Consider the following 15,939-nt stretch of genomic DNA (forward strand, 5'->3'; position numbering starts at 1 on the left):
AGCACATCCAGGATTTACAGGCCCTTTGTCTTGCGATAGAGTGAATCCCAGGTATTTGAGAATAAGGGACCATAAACTTGTGGAATGGGACACCTGGATGGGCTGCTTTGCAAATGCTAGTATGTAAAGTAGAATTGTGTGTTTGTATGTCCTTTTCCCAAACTGACTTTTCTTTCAAATATTTTAACTTTTCTCTATGTTGTTCTCTGAGACACCTAAGTCTCTTAGGTAATTTGGTTTGGTTCAAAGTGCTCTTCTACCCATTTAGCTTTTGAGTGTTTCAAGAACCTCAGGTCGTTCTTGCAACTTGAACAAATCCTTCTTTGGAAACATGGACTCTGGACGCTGATGTTAGTGTTGGGATGTTTGTGCTACTGCAACATATTTAGTAATGAGATGCTCTTTTAGGTTTGAATAGTTTTGTTGATAGGCTAACTCCTTTGAGCACAACTTGAAACCAACAATGGTCTTTTTCAGTGTCCCATCACATGTTTTTTTGATGCAGAAATGAACCCCCAGCTGGCCTACAGAAGCAGTTTGTTTGCAGCTGTTGTTTGCAGATGCCACTTGCATCAGATTTGTGGATCTACCAGAAACAGGCAAACGCAAAAGTTCTGGCTCTGATCTTCTTAAAACAAAACAAACAAAAAAATGCAATCAATAGCAATGATAGCAATACCCAAAAACCCTGAATGTAACCAGAGTGTTTTGAATGTTGGAGTCTGAGCCTTCGCTTATCCTCCTTACATACCAACAAATCAATGCCGAGCTTTCCTAACCAGATAGGTTTTTGTATCAGGAATATAATAAATCCCCAGTAATCACAGGATTGTGAATCAAAACAAATAGCTAAAATACACAAGAACTTCCTCTACAAATTTATATAACTGCTTACCTTAATCGTTCAAATACATCTTAATATGCATGAATAAGCATAGTGGCAATAGTATTAGTATCACAGCAAAACCTAATATCTACAGTCTTCCTAATTTTTGTTCTAGTTATAGTCAAACTAGCACCAAGGAAGATGAATGATGCTCCTGGGTTGGCTATAATGCCTTCTCCCCTGCCCTTGCATTTACAGATTTCTTGGTTCCTGTAACTATTGCTCAGGTCAGAAAGGCTGGACTCACTCCGCACCTGTCTCTGTGAACACGATGTGGCATGAACAATAAAGTCACAGTTCCAGTTTCTCCAGTGGAAGACAAGCCTGCTTGATTCACTTGCACACAACACACCTTCCCATCTTAAATTAGACATAGTTATGGTTGACACTAGTTTGGACTCACTCTTTGTCAGACACAATCAGTGGAACCAGGAAGTCAAATCTCTGGTCATTGCATGTGTTATTTAAATAACTGCAAGAATTTAGCCCACAAAGGTTTCTGAGAATAGCATAAGTTCCTCTTTGGGCTTTTTGGGTTTCACTATTAGAAGGTCGATTATATAAGAAGGTCACTTTTGTTTATTTTCAAAGGGCTCTTAACATTCTAATACTTCTACATTTTATCATAATGAGGCACATGCAATACAACATACAACCAATAATGTTGTCGTGTAGTAAACTTCAAACCTTTTATCTTCACAAGTCCTTTTTCTGAATTGAGTTGAGAAATTAATATTTTAACAGATTTAATGATGCTGTATTTGTTAGCACTGTTGTGTTGCAGCGAGAAGGTCTTGGGTTTGAATCTTGTCCTAGAGTCTTTCTACATGCAGTTTTAGGGTTAGGTCACTGTTGAAGTGTATTTCATTTGAACTAAGTTGACAGAAATTTGAATTGCTGATGGTCGGAGTGAGTCTCAAGCAGAGGAATTAAAATGTCTTGATGTCTTGTTTATAAGTCATAGTGGGGTGTTGGAGGAGATGGGTACATGTTGGCCTCTGCTCCTCTGGGTGGAGCTCGGGTCTTCTAACAGAGCTCTGGGAGTTTGAGAGTTCCTCGCAGCATCTCAGCTGTTATGATTATTTGTACTGAAATGTCTTGTGTTTCTCCATGTATTGTTTGGAGTCACTTATTCAGTGTGGGGGTAACTGCTCTGAGTGATCCTATAGCCATAATAACCTTTGATAATCCATCATTTGGGATGGCCGTGTCAATCACAACGGCTGTCTTCTGCTGCTTATCAATGATCACAATGTCCAGTTGGTCGGACTTTACTGTTTTGTCTGTTTGTGTCTGGAAGTCCCACTGAATCTTACCTCAGCTATTCTCCACCACATTGGGAGATGATTCCCACTTTGACTGAGGGGTCTCCAGTTTGTATTCCATAAAGATATTTCTGTACACTATGGCAGTCACTTGGTTAATGGCGCTCCATGTCCTGCTAGCATCTTACATCCTGCTGTGAGATGTTAGATTGTTCCTCTTTGCACAGTCTGCACCGTGGATCTTGGCTGTTGTCCTTGATCTGGGCCACTGTTGCTCTGTGACTCATGGACTTCTCCTGCCATGACCAGTGCTTCTGCTGGTAGAATTTGGTCATATCAGCCACTTTAGCTCTCTGTCGTTGGTGTAGCTAATGCACCATTGACAGATAGCTGACAATGGCCTCAGTCTGACATTGTCTGAGACATTCACTGAGCCCTGCAGGCCGTCTTCCTGATGTATTTATATTTTATCTTGGATGGTGACACTCACAAGGCCTCCATTTCTAGTGAAATTTAACGTACACCACCAGCTTTCATGTCTTAACATCTGTGGCCTGTATTTGCTATTTTGCTACTGTTGTTATCCCAACAGTGTATGTGATTACCAGCAAGGCAAAGCTGTTGTTTGCCAGGACATTGTTTTTAACCATTGAGCTGACTTCTCAGATCTTTACTTCTTGCAGGTCCCTTCATGGTTATTTGTCTGTGGCATTCCAAGGTATTTGTACGTCTCCTCAGCATCTGCTATTCTCTCTTTGTGGAATGTAATTCCCTCTGTGTGGATGACATGACCTCTCTTTGTCACAATCATCATTGACATTCTGTTCCTTCAAATGTTCCTGCTGGTAGATCCTGGAGTGGTGTCTCTTCACTCTCACCATACAGCTTGATATCACCCATGTAGAGAAGGTGACTGATAGTGGCCCCATTTCTGAGTCAGTAACATTGGCCAATTTTGTTGTTTATTTGGTTGAGGCGGTTCGGGCCTGTGCAGAACAGCAGTGGGGACAGAGCATCTCTATATGCCACATTTGATGGAGACTTTTGTCATTTGTAATTGGCTTGAAATTGACCTCTTGGGTTGACCTCATGGGTTCCTCATGAAGTTTGCATCAAAGGCTCTTATAATGTTGACCTTTTAAAGCCTCAGGCATTCCAAGATCCACATGTGTGGCATTGAGTCATAAACTTTCTTGTAATCAAAGCAATGAACATGTTTGTTTCTCTGGCTTTACGGTCTCTAGCGACTATTTTTGGCTTGTCTGGTAGTGCTCCCAACCTTTCTGTGCCTGTCATGTACTGATCTATGTTCCTGCTTGTCTTAACTGGTGTGATGCTTGTGGAGAAACAGGTTAATGGCTGACAATTGGGTGTGATTTTTCCTCTTCTTGGGTCCTTTCATTCTCCGGACGATTCGGCCTTCAGCCAGACATTCGGGGTTGGTCCCATCCCTCAGCAGTTGGATCATTTTTGGCGTTAGGTGCTAGCTGACACATGTTGCATGCTTTAATGCAAGAATGCAGTATTCTTGTGATTCTTTGTTCTTATTTTCTATTGGGTACAAAACTAGTATCTTTGTCTCAGAGCTAGTAGGACATTTCCCCAAGTCTGAAATTGATATCAACTAGAAAAAGCCTGATCTGGCTATCACTGATAATGAGCTGCTTGCACTTAGCTTTCTAAATTTTTATTGTTAAAAGCATTCAAAGTGTGACAGTATAATAGGTGTAATTACAGTGTGTGTAAAATCCAACAACTTTTCATCTATAAAAAAAAAATTATCAAACAAAGCAAAATAAGACATAGCAGAGCTTTTTGGATGCATGAACACATCCTGATCTGAAGGGGGAAGTACAGCTGGAAATCCATCATGCCTACAAAAGTCCAGGATGACTAGTTCTTACCTGTTGTCTTTGTGGAAAATCTGCAAAGTACATTAACGCTCACCAGCACTCTGGCATTTTTATCCTTATTGAACATAAATCACAACACAAAAATGACGTGATTACAGAGATGTAGGACGATAAACTGCTGCCAACATGTTTGAAAGAAGTCTGTTCAGCTGCACACAGACTGCGACCACTTCTGCCAGCAGACATAGGCTTCTATCTTTCACTTTCATTTTATTAATTAGCCTTCACATTACAACTCAACACCCACTGTCACATATTAGCAGAGCTGGAGAGGCGGCGGGGTGGGGGCAGTTAAAGAGTAGTGATGGCCATGTTTTTCACCAGACTGAATGCAGAAATGTGAGCACCTTTAACCGTAACACAGCAGCTCATTCGAGGAAGCTCTCCAGGAACAGAGCCAAGGGGGAACCACAGGATAAGTTGTACATTTATAGGCTGACGCAGGTTTTGACTCACTCTTCTGAGTGCGTGTGTTCGTGTGTGCCTGCATCTGAAACACATTCATCACATGGTTACTGCATGTCTGCCGGGCAGGCATGCACTACGTTGGCTGGAATGGTTGTTCCACATACTTCAGAGAAGTTGTGTGTATGCGTTTGTGTGGGGTGTGTGTGTGTGGTGTGTGTGTGTGTGTGTGTGTGTGTGTGTGTGTGTGTGTGCGTGCGTGCGTGCGTGCGTGCGTGCGTGTGTGTGTGTGTGTGTGTGTGTGTGGTGTGTGTGTGTGTGTGTGTGTGTGTGTGTTCAAAACAATCCAGCCAGGTTATTAGAACCATAAATGTCTGTGTGTGTGTTCAGGGGGGCTTGGGGGGATGACTGGCTGCTTTTATTGGAAGAGAAATGACTAATCTGGTTTACTGTAAGTAGAGGATGTGTCATGGTAATGTCAGCCAGCATTGCCGGAATCCCACCTCGTCCAAATTTTTTGTAAAACAAGGGCATTGTCTGAACGCTGATATTTTTTGATAACTTCCTCCCACTTCAAGTGAGTGAGAAGTGAAACCTTCACCTCCTTCCCTCTGAAATAGATGTTTTCTGGTTAACTTCAGATCTATAAACAGCTCAGTGCTGCTATTTTTATCTAGCTTCAAATTAGCTTTTTATGATTGTTTATCTGCGTACCGGGAGGGAAACCGAGCAGCCTCTGTTGCTCTGGGAGGGGACTGGAGCTGTTAACTCTTCCCAGAACTGAACTCAAACAAAGCCAGATGTCTGAAATTCTCCAGAAGAAGATGTTTTTGTTTTTATTATTTTATTTTCTTTCCAAGAAGGAGATAGGATCTGGAAAATATGCCAGGCTGGTTAGTTTTCCGGAAATCCAGGACTTTTGAGGCTTAGAGTCATGTGGACTTGTTTTCCAGATCATTAATGACTTCTGAGTTGGAGTTTGTCTCAAACGTTCCGCAAGTTTGGACCGTAAAATTCTCATGAAGATTTTCTTTCACTGGAATAATAGGTCCAAGACCATCACCTAAAACTAGTCCCACATCATAATTCTCTCTACACCAAACTTTACACTTGACCCAATGAAGTCAGTGTGGAAAATCCAGTGTGGCAAGTTGTGGAAAGATTGAAGATCAAGTTTAAAAGTAAATTCATGTAATTTTGTAGTTTGTTTTTTAAAGACATATTGTTCCTAAAACATATGTACATCTACAAAAAACAAGAGTAATTTTGAAAAGTTCATTTATAAATGAAACATATACATTAATTCCACAAAGACTGGTGTTTTTAAGACAATTTCTGTTAACTGAGGATTTTCCTCTTACAGCTGAACTTGACATTTAAAACTAAAAAAAATTCATTGGACCTACTGACATAATAAAAAACATGTTAAAGGTAACTTTAAAGGTTCTTTTTTTCAAAAGGTACTTTATCAGAACACATTCTAATGAACTTAGATGTGCCTGATTGTGGTTTATGAATGTAGAATCGCCTTCAGCAGTCATCTTATTAGTAAATAGAGCTCAGATGTGTTTCATTTTGTCTCAGTACAAGATCTAGACTGTAGAAATCCAGCTGTTGTTTTTCTGGCCTCACAGGTTTTTAGAGAACGTTAAAGAATTGCAGCAGATGGCTCAGGGCGAACTCTGCAGTGAAGATTAAGGCTGGCGTCTTTTGTGAGACGTTCAAAACAATATTCTAAGCTTTAAACGTCACTGAGCTCTGATCCATACATCATCTGAATATTGAGAGAGGACGGAGCGAAAACAAACCTGTCGAGATGTCACCTTAATGGAAAGGCTGGAGGAGCCCGGGAGTTGAGTGGCTGTCACTGATATACAAGAAACTCATCATGATTGGACACAATGAGATGTATATTCCTGTCACCCTCTGCTGTCCTCTCTGTACACAGAGGACTTATTCTTGTCCTACTTCACCTGTACGTTCACCGAAGATGTCTGTGGCAGGTGATGCACACTCTGCTGCCGCGCTGTGACTAATAGATGCTGCTGTGAGGCAAGAACATCCTGCCCATCTCCTTGATTAATGTCTCTCTCAGTCCTATTGATCTTTTTTTCACATCTTCTGCAGTAAAAGCTTTAAATCTTGCTGAGAGCAAATCATGAGTCAGAGATCTAATTGGTGTTTTTTTTTGTGTGACGCGGCAAAAACTGGGATCACAAAACGGGAGAATGTGTCCTGACATTAGCTCGCTTTGTGTAACGTCACCTCGACCTCTCTCCTCTACAGAGGCAGTGCAAGGAGCGATCAGCAGGGCGACATCATCGCCAACCGTGGGAGCCTGGCCTGCTGGTTACGCCAGCGGTGTGACTGCGTGTCACTTCCTGGGAGAAAATGGAACAGGAAGCCAGAGACACAGAGAGGGAAGTGACAAGTGAGAGCTTTAACTCCATAATGAAACCTTTCTCCAGCAACAGGGAATGGAGTCCTGCTAATGTGTGTGTGTGCGTGTGCAGCTCTGTGTAAGTGTGTTTCTCACACACTTTTATAGCTCAGAAACCTCTTTAAAGCTTTTAACAGCTTGTCAACACTTTATTTTGACTATGCAGTTACAGCAGGAACTCCGTGAGGAAAAGGGCCCAACAGCCCCTTTTTCACTGAGTCGGGGATTTCTTCCTCTGAACAATTTTTTAAAAGAACAGTGGTGTGGGAGCTGTTCTCATGCCATTATCATCAGCATGAGAAGAATGAAACACTGGAAATATTTCACTCTACTTGTATAAAATGTATATAATATGCATGTTATATATATGTATATATATATATATATATATATATATATATATATATATATATATATATATATATATATTTATTTTTTTTTTTATTATTCTTTTTTTTTATTTACTAAGTTTGTTGGCCTAGTGTGAAGGACACATGACCTTTCTGTGCTGATAGTTCCTATAGGTATTCCCTGCTGTGTTCGTGACCGTCATCTAACAAGTAAACAAATGTCTCCATATTTGTATACTTGGCCTTAGGCCTGAGGGTAAACGCCTGGGGCCTAATATCATCAGCTGGACAGAAAGGTCTTGATAGTGAGCGCTTCCTTCCTACCTTTCTTCCTACCTTCCTTTCTACCTTCCTTCCTGTGTGTTTGTGATGTCAGATCTATGGCTCGAGTCCAGAGCTGACAGCAGCTGCTAGGATTTTCTTCCTTACATGCAGAACCGTCATGAGTTGTCAGCCTGGTTCTGTTGGAGCTCCTCCCTGCTGCTGGAGGGCAGTTCTCTGTCTGTGACACTGCACTGCCATGACAACAGCATTCATGTTTAAAATCTGAAGGATATATGCCGTCACTGGAATTTTCCTGTCTGAAGCAGCAACACAAAACCATTCAGTGTGAGAACATGATGGACTCTATATAAGTGAGTTATGTTTCCTGACTTTTAGCCTCTCAGTTAGTCAGACAACCTTAGAGGAGCTGAAATAGTATATTCAAATATAATATTTTCAAATTTCATATTTGAAAAATAATGTATTTTTTTGATATGTTATTTTAAAGAATGTTATTTTCTTGTGTTTGTGGATTTATCCAGTTTTCCTAAATGTGAGCATCTTCTCCAGAACAAACATTGTCTATATTCTCATTACAATTGTCTGGAAGTCTTCGTAGATATTCTGCTAAAATCAAAGGAACCCAGTTTCACAATTGCGATGCATCCATTAAATAAGAAATAAAAGTAAAATCACGCACGAATAAAAATATTACAAATCTCGGCAGCGATGAATACATTCATAATTAATCTTCAGCGATAGCGCTCATAATATATGAGCCAATCAGAGGAAACACCAGCGACTTATTCAGGCATTGAAGTAACAAGTATCTTAGATTTGGGAATGGCATTCTTGGGAAATCCTAGTTGTTACAGAAGACCTATGGATTCAACATACAACTTTTTATAATGATGTGATGATGTGATGATGTGAGAGCTCAGCTGCTCATTGAAAAAAACTAAAACAAACCATCTATTTCAATACGGTCAAAAAAATGTTTTTTTTTTGTGATTTCAATTTGCACAATTTTATGGTTAATAGAAATGCAAACAATGCCCTCAGTTAAGTAAAACAGGTCCACCGCACTTGAGTCAAGTGGCTGAAGCCTCGTTGAAGGCGAGACACATCTAACACCTGTTGGAGTTGAATTCCCCCAAACTCAACCATTCAAACACACATTTTTAATACAGAAATGTTGGTGAAATGAAAAATATGTTTGCTGTAGTGAATCAGCATAATTGCGAATGATTTTCTGCTGTAAAGCAGCGCTGGAATGTAAAATAGTAAAAGACAGAAAAAAAATATTAATGACTTTACCACAGAGGAAACTGTCATTTTAGTGGGTAATTTCTACATTTAACAGCCTGAATACATTTTAGTTAAATATTAGGTCATTCAAAGTTTATAACAGTTACTCCTTTAATACATTTTGATGTAAAATACCACAAATACATGTGTTTGTGGTATTTTAATCCATGGTATCTTGGATTGTGGCTCTTTTGGTCTTCCGTAGAGCTGCTCTTGGGAAAACTGTACATAATTTAGAAGAGCTCTCAGATTTGGACCGGACTCCTCCCAATCAGATGCCACTAGGGCATCAGATCATGCCCCAGTGGACACACCTGTGTGACCATCAGCTCAGCTCCTGAGGTGGTCTGACCAACTGGCAGGCTCTCAGCAGAATCGTCTCCTAGTCTGTTGGGAGGTGAGTATTAGTTTATTTGGACAAGTGAAATGCTTTTTTTCTTCATCTTAACTTTATTCAGAGACTGAAGGTTTCTTTAACTCGGCCTAAAAAATTTCTTGCTATTTCTTTAAGCTGGTCTTGTTGCTCTGCTCTTGTTTAATCTGTTTGTTTGTTTTTTCACACAAGGCTTAAGGGGAAACTCCAGGAGCTCTGCTGTGCTCCCTGGATCAGGTTGGTGGGTAGAGTTGATCTCCTGGCTGCAGCTGAGCTCACAGAAGGCCTTCTCTAAGAAGCTGGTTTCACGTGGTGGTTTAGATGTTTGTTCCTGTTGTCTAGCACCATATGAAATCAGTGTTCTTGGGGACAGAAGGATCGCTCTGGCAGCAGGCAGGCAGCCCAGCGCTGGCCTCTCCCTTTATGTCGCCACTAAAAGATAACTGATTTCCTCTGGTGCTTAGAGCCATCTGCAGCCTTCTAGCACCATTTGAAATCGGTTATGACACTGTGGATCACTGCGTCTGAGGCTTAGCAACTCATCTGGAGACGACTGGAGAGAAGCACTGTTGCATGGATTTGTGATTTGACCCATTTTTTTTTTCTTTTAATGTGGCTGCAGTTCACATTATCTGCCACCGTAGGTGCCAGAATTCATGAAAATACAGATGGTCCCTAAAATACAAATGTCATTGTCCCTGTTTGTAAATGACAATGAAATTATGATGGTGACAGCTGTTTCAAAACTTTTAATCGACTGGGAGACGGTGGAACTGTTCTGGAGTTCCAGTTACCAAGAGGGGGCAAGTGAAGACCAAAATATATTCAATTAATTTTATTTACATTTGAATGCATCGTTGGTTGCAGTCAGGATTAAGAGAGTGGTAGAACTTTGAATGTAATTTCAAACTGACCCGGAAAGAGTTGCTTCACAAAATCCTAACACTGTAAAACAATGGACCATCTATCAGTGAATGCAGTTCAAACACATTCAATAATGATAATGGAGAATCCTGGACTAGGGTGGAAATGATTCATCAGATCCACCTATTTCGAAAATTATTGACAGCGAATTTAGTTAACAACTAGAAAATTCCTGAAGAAATTTGGACCCAGCGTTCTGATGCTAAAAATGAGCATTATTGCTAAAGAAAGCTGCAATGTAATCAAGCATGTTAACTAACATGGACTTGCACCATTCAATATGTTAAAAGTGGTTTAAAGGCCAAAATTAGCCAAAATGCTTATGTTAGTATGAATACTATCAGTTATATGTGGGGCATCATGAGCACGTTGTCTGTAATTGACTTACTCCATTCAGTATACTAAACATGGCTAATAAGTAAGAGAAATAGCTAATATCTTCTATAAGTTAAAAGGCTAATGCTAATGCTCTGCCTTGCTAACCTGAGAGCAGTGAGTCCCAACAATGTAATATGTGCCAGAAAAATAGTCCCCACAATGCATTAAATACAGGATACACACTCAACAGTGTGAAGCGGCCGGGATGAGGATCAGTTCCTCCAAGTCTGGTCATTCTACATTCCTACCCTCATCTATGGTCATGAGCTTTGTGTAATGATCGAAAGAACGAGATCGCGGAAACAAGCAGTTGAAATGGGTTTTCTCCATAGGGTGGCTGGGCTCTTCCTTAGAGATAGGGTGAGAAGCTCGGTCATCCGGGAGGGACTCAGAGTAGAGCCGCTGCTCCTCCATAACGAGAGGAGCCAGTTGAGGTGGCTCGGGCATCTGGTTAGGATGCCTCCTCTACGCCTCCCTCGTGAGGTGTTTCGGACATGTCCCACCGGGAGCAGGCCCCGGGTAAGATCCAGGACACGCTGGAGGGACTACGACTCTCGGGTGGCTTGGGAACGCCTCGGGATTCCCCCGGAGGAAGTGGCTGGGGAGAGGGAAGTCTGGGACGCCCTTCTTAGGCTGCTACCCCCGCGACCTGCCGGATAAGCGGCAGAAGATGGATGGGTGGTTCAGATTAGGGTGTAGACGGTCAGTAAGTTGGCGCTTGGTTGATGAGGGAACAAGGACAGTGTTTTAATGTGTAAATATATGTTTAGTTTTTCTGTGTAGTTCACTATTGAGTGTGACGGGTGTATTTAGTCACTAGATGGTGCTAATATTCTTTGGTCAACCGTCAACAGTTAAAATACGTTGTGTTTTATAGGAATGTTAGTATTTAATATAAATACATATTTTGTAAAATTTAATTGTAGCACATGGGGTAAAATATTCATATAAAATCTTAGAACAACACTGTTTGAGTTATTTGTGGTATTTTATTTGTATATTTTGTAGCTCTTACAGTGTGTTCACATGCAAAGGCAAGACTGAACCATCAGTTTGAGAGAGCATCTTTTCAACCAGGACGTTGCTCATTCCCATTCATTGTTTGTTCACCTAAAGTAACTGAAGTGTGAATAAAACAAGAGAAATAAAACATTTGAATGACTGCATGACCTTCTCAGTGCTGCAGGATCCCATTAGAAAGGAAACATCCCCAAGGACCAAAATGTAGAGCACCTGCTGGAAAGCAATTCAAATAAAATCTAAAGAAAAGGTAATCATTACATCTAGGATTATCCGCTAACTGATAAAACGGCTACTAAATAATGAGATGTATATAGTGCTAGTTCAAATGAAAATTGTTTTGACATGTGTCAAAGCTCTCCAGGTTAATAATCAAACCTCAGACCACTGCAATGAAGCACAAGACCATTGTTCAGCTATCTTCAGTCAGAGGCCTCTTACTTGTTGAAGCTATTGCTGCGAGACTGACTGCTGCAGGAAATCCTTCCTGCCATCAGCACCACCATCCACTATGACTCGTTGAAGACAGTTGGAGGAGTTACAACTTCTAATGTGTTTTTGGGACAAAATATTTTTTAAACTGAACTGAATCTACATAATGGTAATGTATATAGAAAAGGAGCCTCGTGTTACATTTTATACAATTATTGTGGTTTGGGGTTCTTATATACATTTATACATCCATATAAAAAAATAATAAAAGGTCATGTCAGTTGGAACTGTTGAACTCCTCGCAGTAGCCTGGCAGGACAGACAAAACTACACTCTTAGCACCTGCAACAAAACAAATACAGAAATGATCATCAGTTTCTTATCCATGAACATGTGATGGTGTCTAACTCCAGCAGAAAAACATTCCTTTAACATTCCTTTCTAAGAGTAAAGAACTACAGTCCTGGCCAAAAGGTTTTGTTGTGAAAAATGTTCAACTCCAAGGCCCCAAAAGAAATTTCTTTAAAACTGTAAAATATGTAAAACATGTATGCCATTTCTCACAGTCAAAATTACACTCATGACTGTGAAAGTATGCAAGCATTAAGAAAAGCTGAAATAGAAAATGTAAATCAGGTCCCAAAACCAAATTACATGTCACTATAAAATGTCATTTATATCCAGTTTTCCACTATCTGCTGCAAGTTTAGCATTGAGATGCCATGTTAGGCTTGAATAGCTTAAAAAAAGCACAACTTTAACACAATAGTCTTTGTCAGCGTCCCATCATATCAACGTAAATGACCTGAACTGGCGAGGCTGTCATAGAACTGCTTTATTTCCTCCGCTGTGGCAGGTGGAACTGAAGGTGTAGACTGTCTTGAATTCTCATCGATGGTCTGAAAGGACACACACCACATTCGCATGTTGCACCACATCACAAGTTTTTTTTGATCCTCTAATTTAAACTGATCTGCACCTTTCTCCTCTTATTTGGGTATGAAAAGTTGACGTCACGCGCAGGTTCCACACTCCGCCGGCGACGCGGAGCGTTTTGGAGGGCGGGGGATGACTTCTCCTGCTGGATGCGCACACCTTAAAAAAAAAAAAACATCAGTTTGCATGTAAATATTTGGATCCATATATATAACAAGCACTTCTGAGAAAACAGCAACTTACATGCATCAAGTGCAAACAACGTGGCGGCAACATGCGAACAGACCACATCTGAACTCGCCATACATGTGCAATGACCAGAAACGACGAGGCCACTGGGCTCGATGATGGTCCACACAGGATGAGGATTCTCAGTAAGGCCTTCAAACTGGATCACCTGACAGGACAACAAAAGAGCAAATGGGCTTTAAATGTGACATTTTGTACTGGTAAGAGTAGATGGAAGAAAATGACCACATAAATTCTTCAACTTAACTTGGAACCAACAGGCAACATTTGGACACCACTGAGTGGTCCAACAGGACCACTCAGTGGTGGCTGTGTGCATTTTCCCAAGCACACAGCTAAACTAGTTTTGGAATGAATAAAGCTGCTAACAGACATGTTTGTGGACTGGAGGAAGCTGCAATACCAAGAGACGACACACACGTACACAGACACAACAGACAAACTCAGAAAGACCCCAGGCAGGGATTGAAACCCAAGTCCTGTTTTTCTTCAGCAGGGACTGGGAAGCTGATCAGAGATGAGGTGAGCTTCATCTTTCAGCAGGACAACAACCTCACATCAAAGTATATTCATGATTTGGAATGGCCTAGTCAAAGTCTTGCAAACTGCTTTCAATCCAGTGGAATCGGTTTGCAAAGAAGAATAGACTAACAACTGCAAAGTGAGGGTTGCTCGTAGTTCCTGCCATGACGACTGATTGGGAAAATACACAAACCAAATAAAAGCGTAATGGTTTACTATTCATTTTCTGACATGTGAGAGTTCCCTTTCATTTTACAGTTATTCTGTGCTTGGCTTTGGTTCCCAGCAGGTTTTCCAGTCTGTCTCACCTTGCTGGTTATGATGAACTTGTCTTTCCTGGTGCACAGCATCAGAGATCTGACCCAGCCACGGAGGAAGAACCGGTAAGCGTCCAGGCTCTTGTATGCCTTCAGTGCGCCTGCGCTGTACCCTGCATGCAGCACCAACAGTTTGCAGACTATCTGCCGAGTATACAGTCCACTATAGGAGCCAACGTACCTGGTACCTCGATGAGAAACATGAATATATCAGGGTAACACAGGCCTGGCAGCTCCTCGATGCGACACTCTCTGGCGGGTTTTTGCTGCGTTGGGGGGATTAGATACGGATCTTCACCCACAGCGGAGATTTTATCATCATAGCGTCGCCTGGCAACACTGTTCAGTCTTTGGTAGTAATCTGACTTCATAATAGCTTCAGACTGGCGAACCTTCTTCGTAGAATGTGGCATGATTTCCTCTGTTTCTTGTTTATGTTTCTCGTTTGCTTCTTCTTCTTCTGTTGTTATGGCGGCTGGCAGCCAGCATTGCAGTAGTGCTGCCACCTACTGAGCGGGAATATGAGTGGTAGGTCACACTGAAGGCATCAAGCTATAAATTAACACATGTGGAAATATGTACTCAACAAAAAAGTGTAAAACAACTGAAAATACGCCTTATATTGTAGTTTCTTCAAAGTAGCAACCTTTTGCTGTGATTACTGCTTTGCACACACTCTGCATTCTCTTGATGAGCTTCAAGAGGTCGTCGCCTTAAATGGTTTTCATTTCACAGGTGTGCCCTGTCAGGTTAATAAGTGGGCTTTCTTACCTTATAAATAGTCATGAAAATAAAGGAAACCCATTGAATGAGAAGGTTGTGCCCAACTTTTGGTCTCTACTGTATGTGTTAGCTTTTTGAAATTTGTGGATAAGTGTCTGGGATGTTAGCAGTAGTGTTTGAGAAAAATTGTTATGCTGGTTTGAGAAAAAGCCCCAGAAAACCAGCTTGTTCTTGTCGTTGTGTTTTTTAAAATGTCCTGACAAAACATTTGGTTTCCATGGCAATGACTTGTAGAGGTTTATTAGGGATCTAAAAAACGCTTAACATAAAATTTGTCATTTCCACTCAGTTCACACAGTGATGATGATAAGCTAATGGATTGTAGCCACAGCTGTTTTTCAAGCCATTGGCCCTTCTGACCAACACCAGCAGGAAAGTGACAGAAGAGTCTTGACCAAGGACACAACAACCGAAGTGGGCCATTGCAGGGCAAACTCCAACCACTGTCACCCCTGTAATAAGGATTATATGTGTGTGTGTGTGTGTGTGTGTGTGTGTGTGTGTGTGTGTGTGTGTGTGTGTGTGTGTGTGTGTGTGTGTGTGTGTGTGTGTGTGTGTGTGTGTGTGTGTGTGTTGTACCGATCATCAATCAAAGCTGATTTTCAAATAGAAAATAACAATTTCATTGTGAAAATCAGCTTTTATGACTTTGGTGTCCAATTCTTGGCAAACTGGATGGTTCTTTGTCATTTTTTTTTCTTTTTCTTGAAAAATGTCCAAACATATTTAGTTTCCATGGATACATACGGAAAATTATATAAAATGTCTTCAAGGTATAAGGAAGGTATAATTAAAATTTTTGGAATGTAACATATTTGTGAGTTAATTAAATTTGTATTGTGATTTATATGCTAGTTATTAGAAATGATGGAAAATGTCAGTAATGCTTACTGTAGTTGTTTTGGTTTGAAAGAAGTTTTGGAGCCAGCTTTTTGAAAATGTGGTATATCAACGTGGATACATTGATTAAATGACAACACACAACTTTATTCTTAGAAAAAAATCTGTAAAGAACAATCTGTTGATTTCACAAAGTAACTAAATTATTTATTATAAATAAATAATTTACAATTATCTATTTCTGTTTTTTTCAAGACCAGAAAAAACAGTGTTTTGTTCCATTGCATTCTAGTGATGTATTATTTTCAGAAGTTAGTTGAATGTTATCAATGAA

The 15,939-nt window shown here is 40.5% G+C and overlaps 1 protein-coding gene across 2 annotated transcripts; it reads right to left on the bottom strand.

The window, feature by feature from the left end:
• Window positions 1-11,475: 11,475 nt before the first annotated feature.
• LOC129376218 (uncharacterized) lies at window positions 11,476-14,952 on the bottom strand. Of its 2 annotated transcripts, XM_055055757.1 has the most exons (7): window positions 14,629-14,952; window positions 14,164-14,491; window positions 13,974-14,095; window positions 13,138-13,291; window positions 12,938-13,053; window positions 12,764-12,857; window positions 11,476-12,300 (listed from the first exon to the last, which is right to left on the bottom strand). In XM_055055757.1, the coding sequence occupies exons 2-7, from the start codon at window positions 14,393-14,395 to the stop codon at window positions 12,236-12,238; spliced, it is 783 nt and encodes a 260-aa protein (XP_054911732.1). In that variant the 5' UTR covers window positions 14,396-14,491; window positions 14,629-14,952; the 3' UTR covers window positions 11,476-12,235. The 2 variants fall into 2 exon arrangements, with proteins under 2 accessions (XP_054911732.1, XP_054911731.1); XM_055055756.1 differs by lacking the exon at window positions 14,629-14,952 and having other exon boundaries at window positions 14,164-14,567.
• Between the last annotated feature and the right edge of the window lie 987 nt (window positions 14,953-15,939).

The sequence above is a fragment of the Poeciliopsis prolifica genome, unplaced genomic scaffold (assembly GCF_027474105.1).
Source record: "Poeciliopsis prolifica strain line A6 unplaced genomic scaffold, Auburn_PproV2 SCAFFOLD042, whole genome shotgun sequence".
Taxonomy (NCBI): domain Eukaryota; kingdom Metazoa; phylum Chordata; class Actinopteri; order Cyprinodontiformes; family Poeciliidae; genus Poeciliopsis; species Poeciliopsis prolifica.

Bases quoted from the DNA above. Each gene is read 5' to 3' on its own strand.
- LOC129376218 (XM_055055757.1), bottom strand. From the start codon at position 14,395: ATGCCACATTCTACGAAGAAGGTTCGCCAGTCTGAAGCTATTATGAAG. The intron at 14,096-14,163 runs GTACGTTGGCTC...TGCTGCATGCAG, and splicing joins GTTTCTCATCGAGGTACCAG to GGTACAGCGCAGGCGCACTG. The intron at 13,054-13,137 runs GTAAGTTGCTGT...TTTTTTTTTAAG, and splicing joins GTTGTTTGCACTTGATGCAT to GTGTGCGCATCCAGCAGGAG.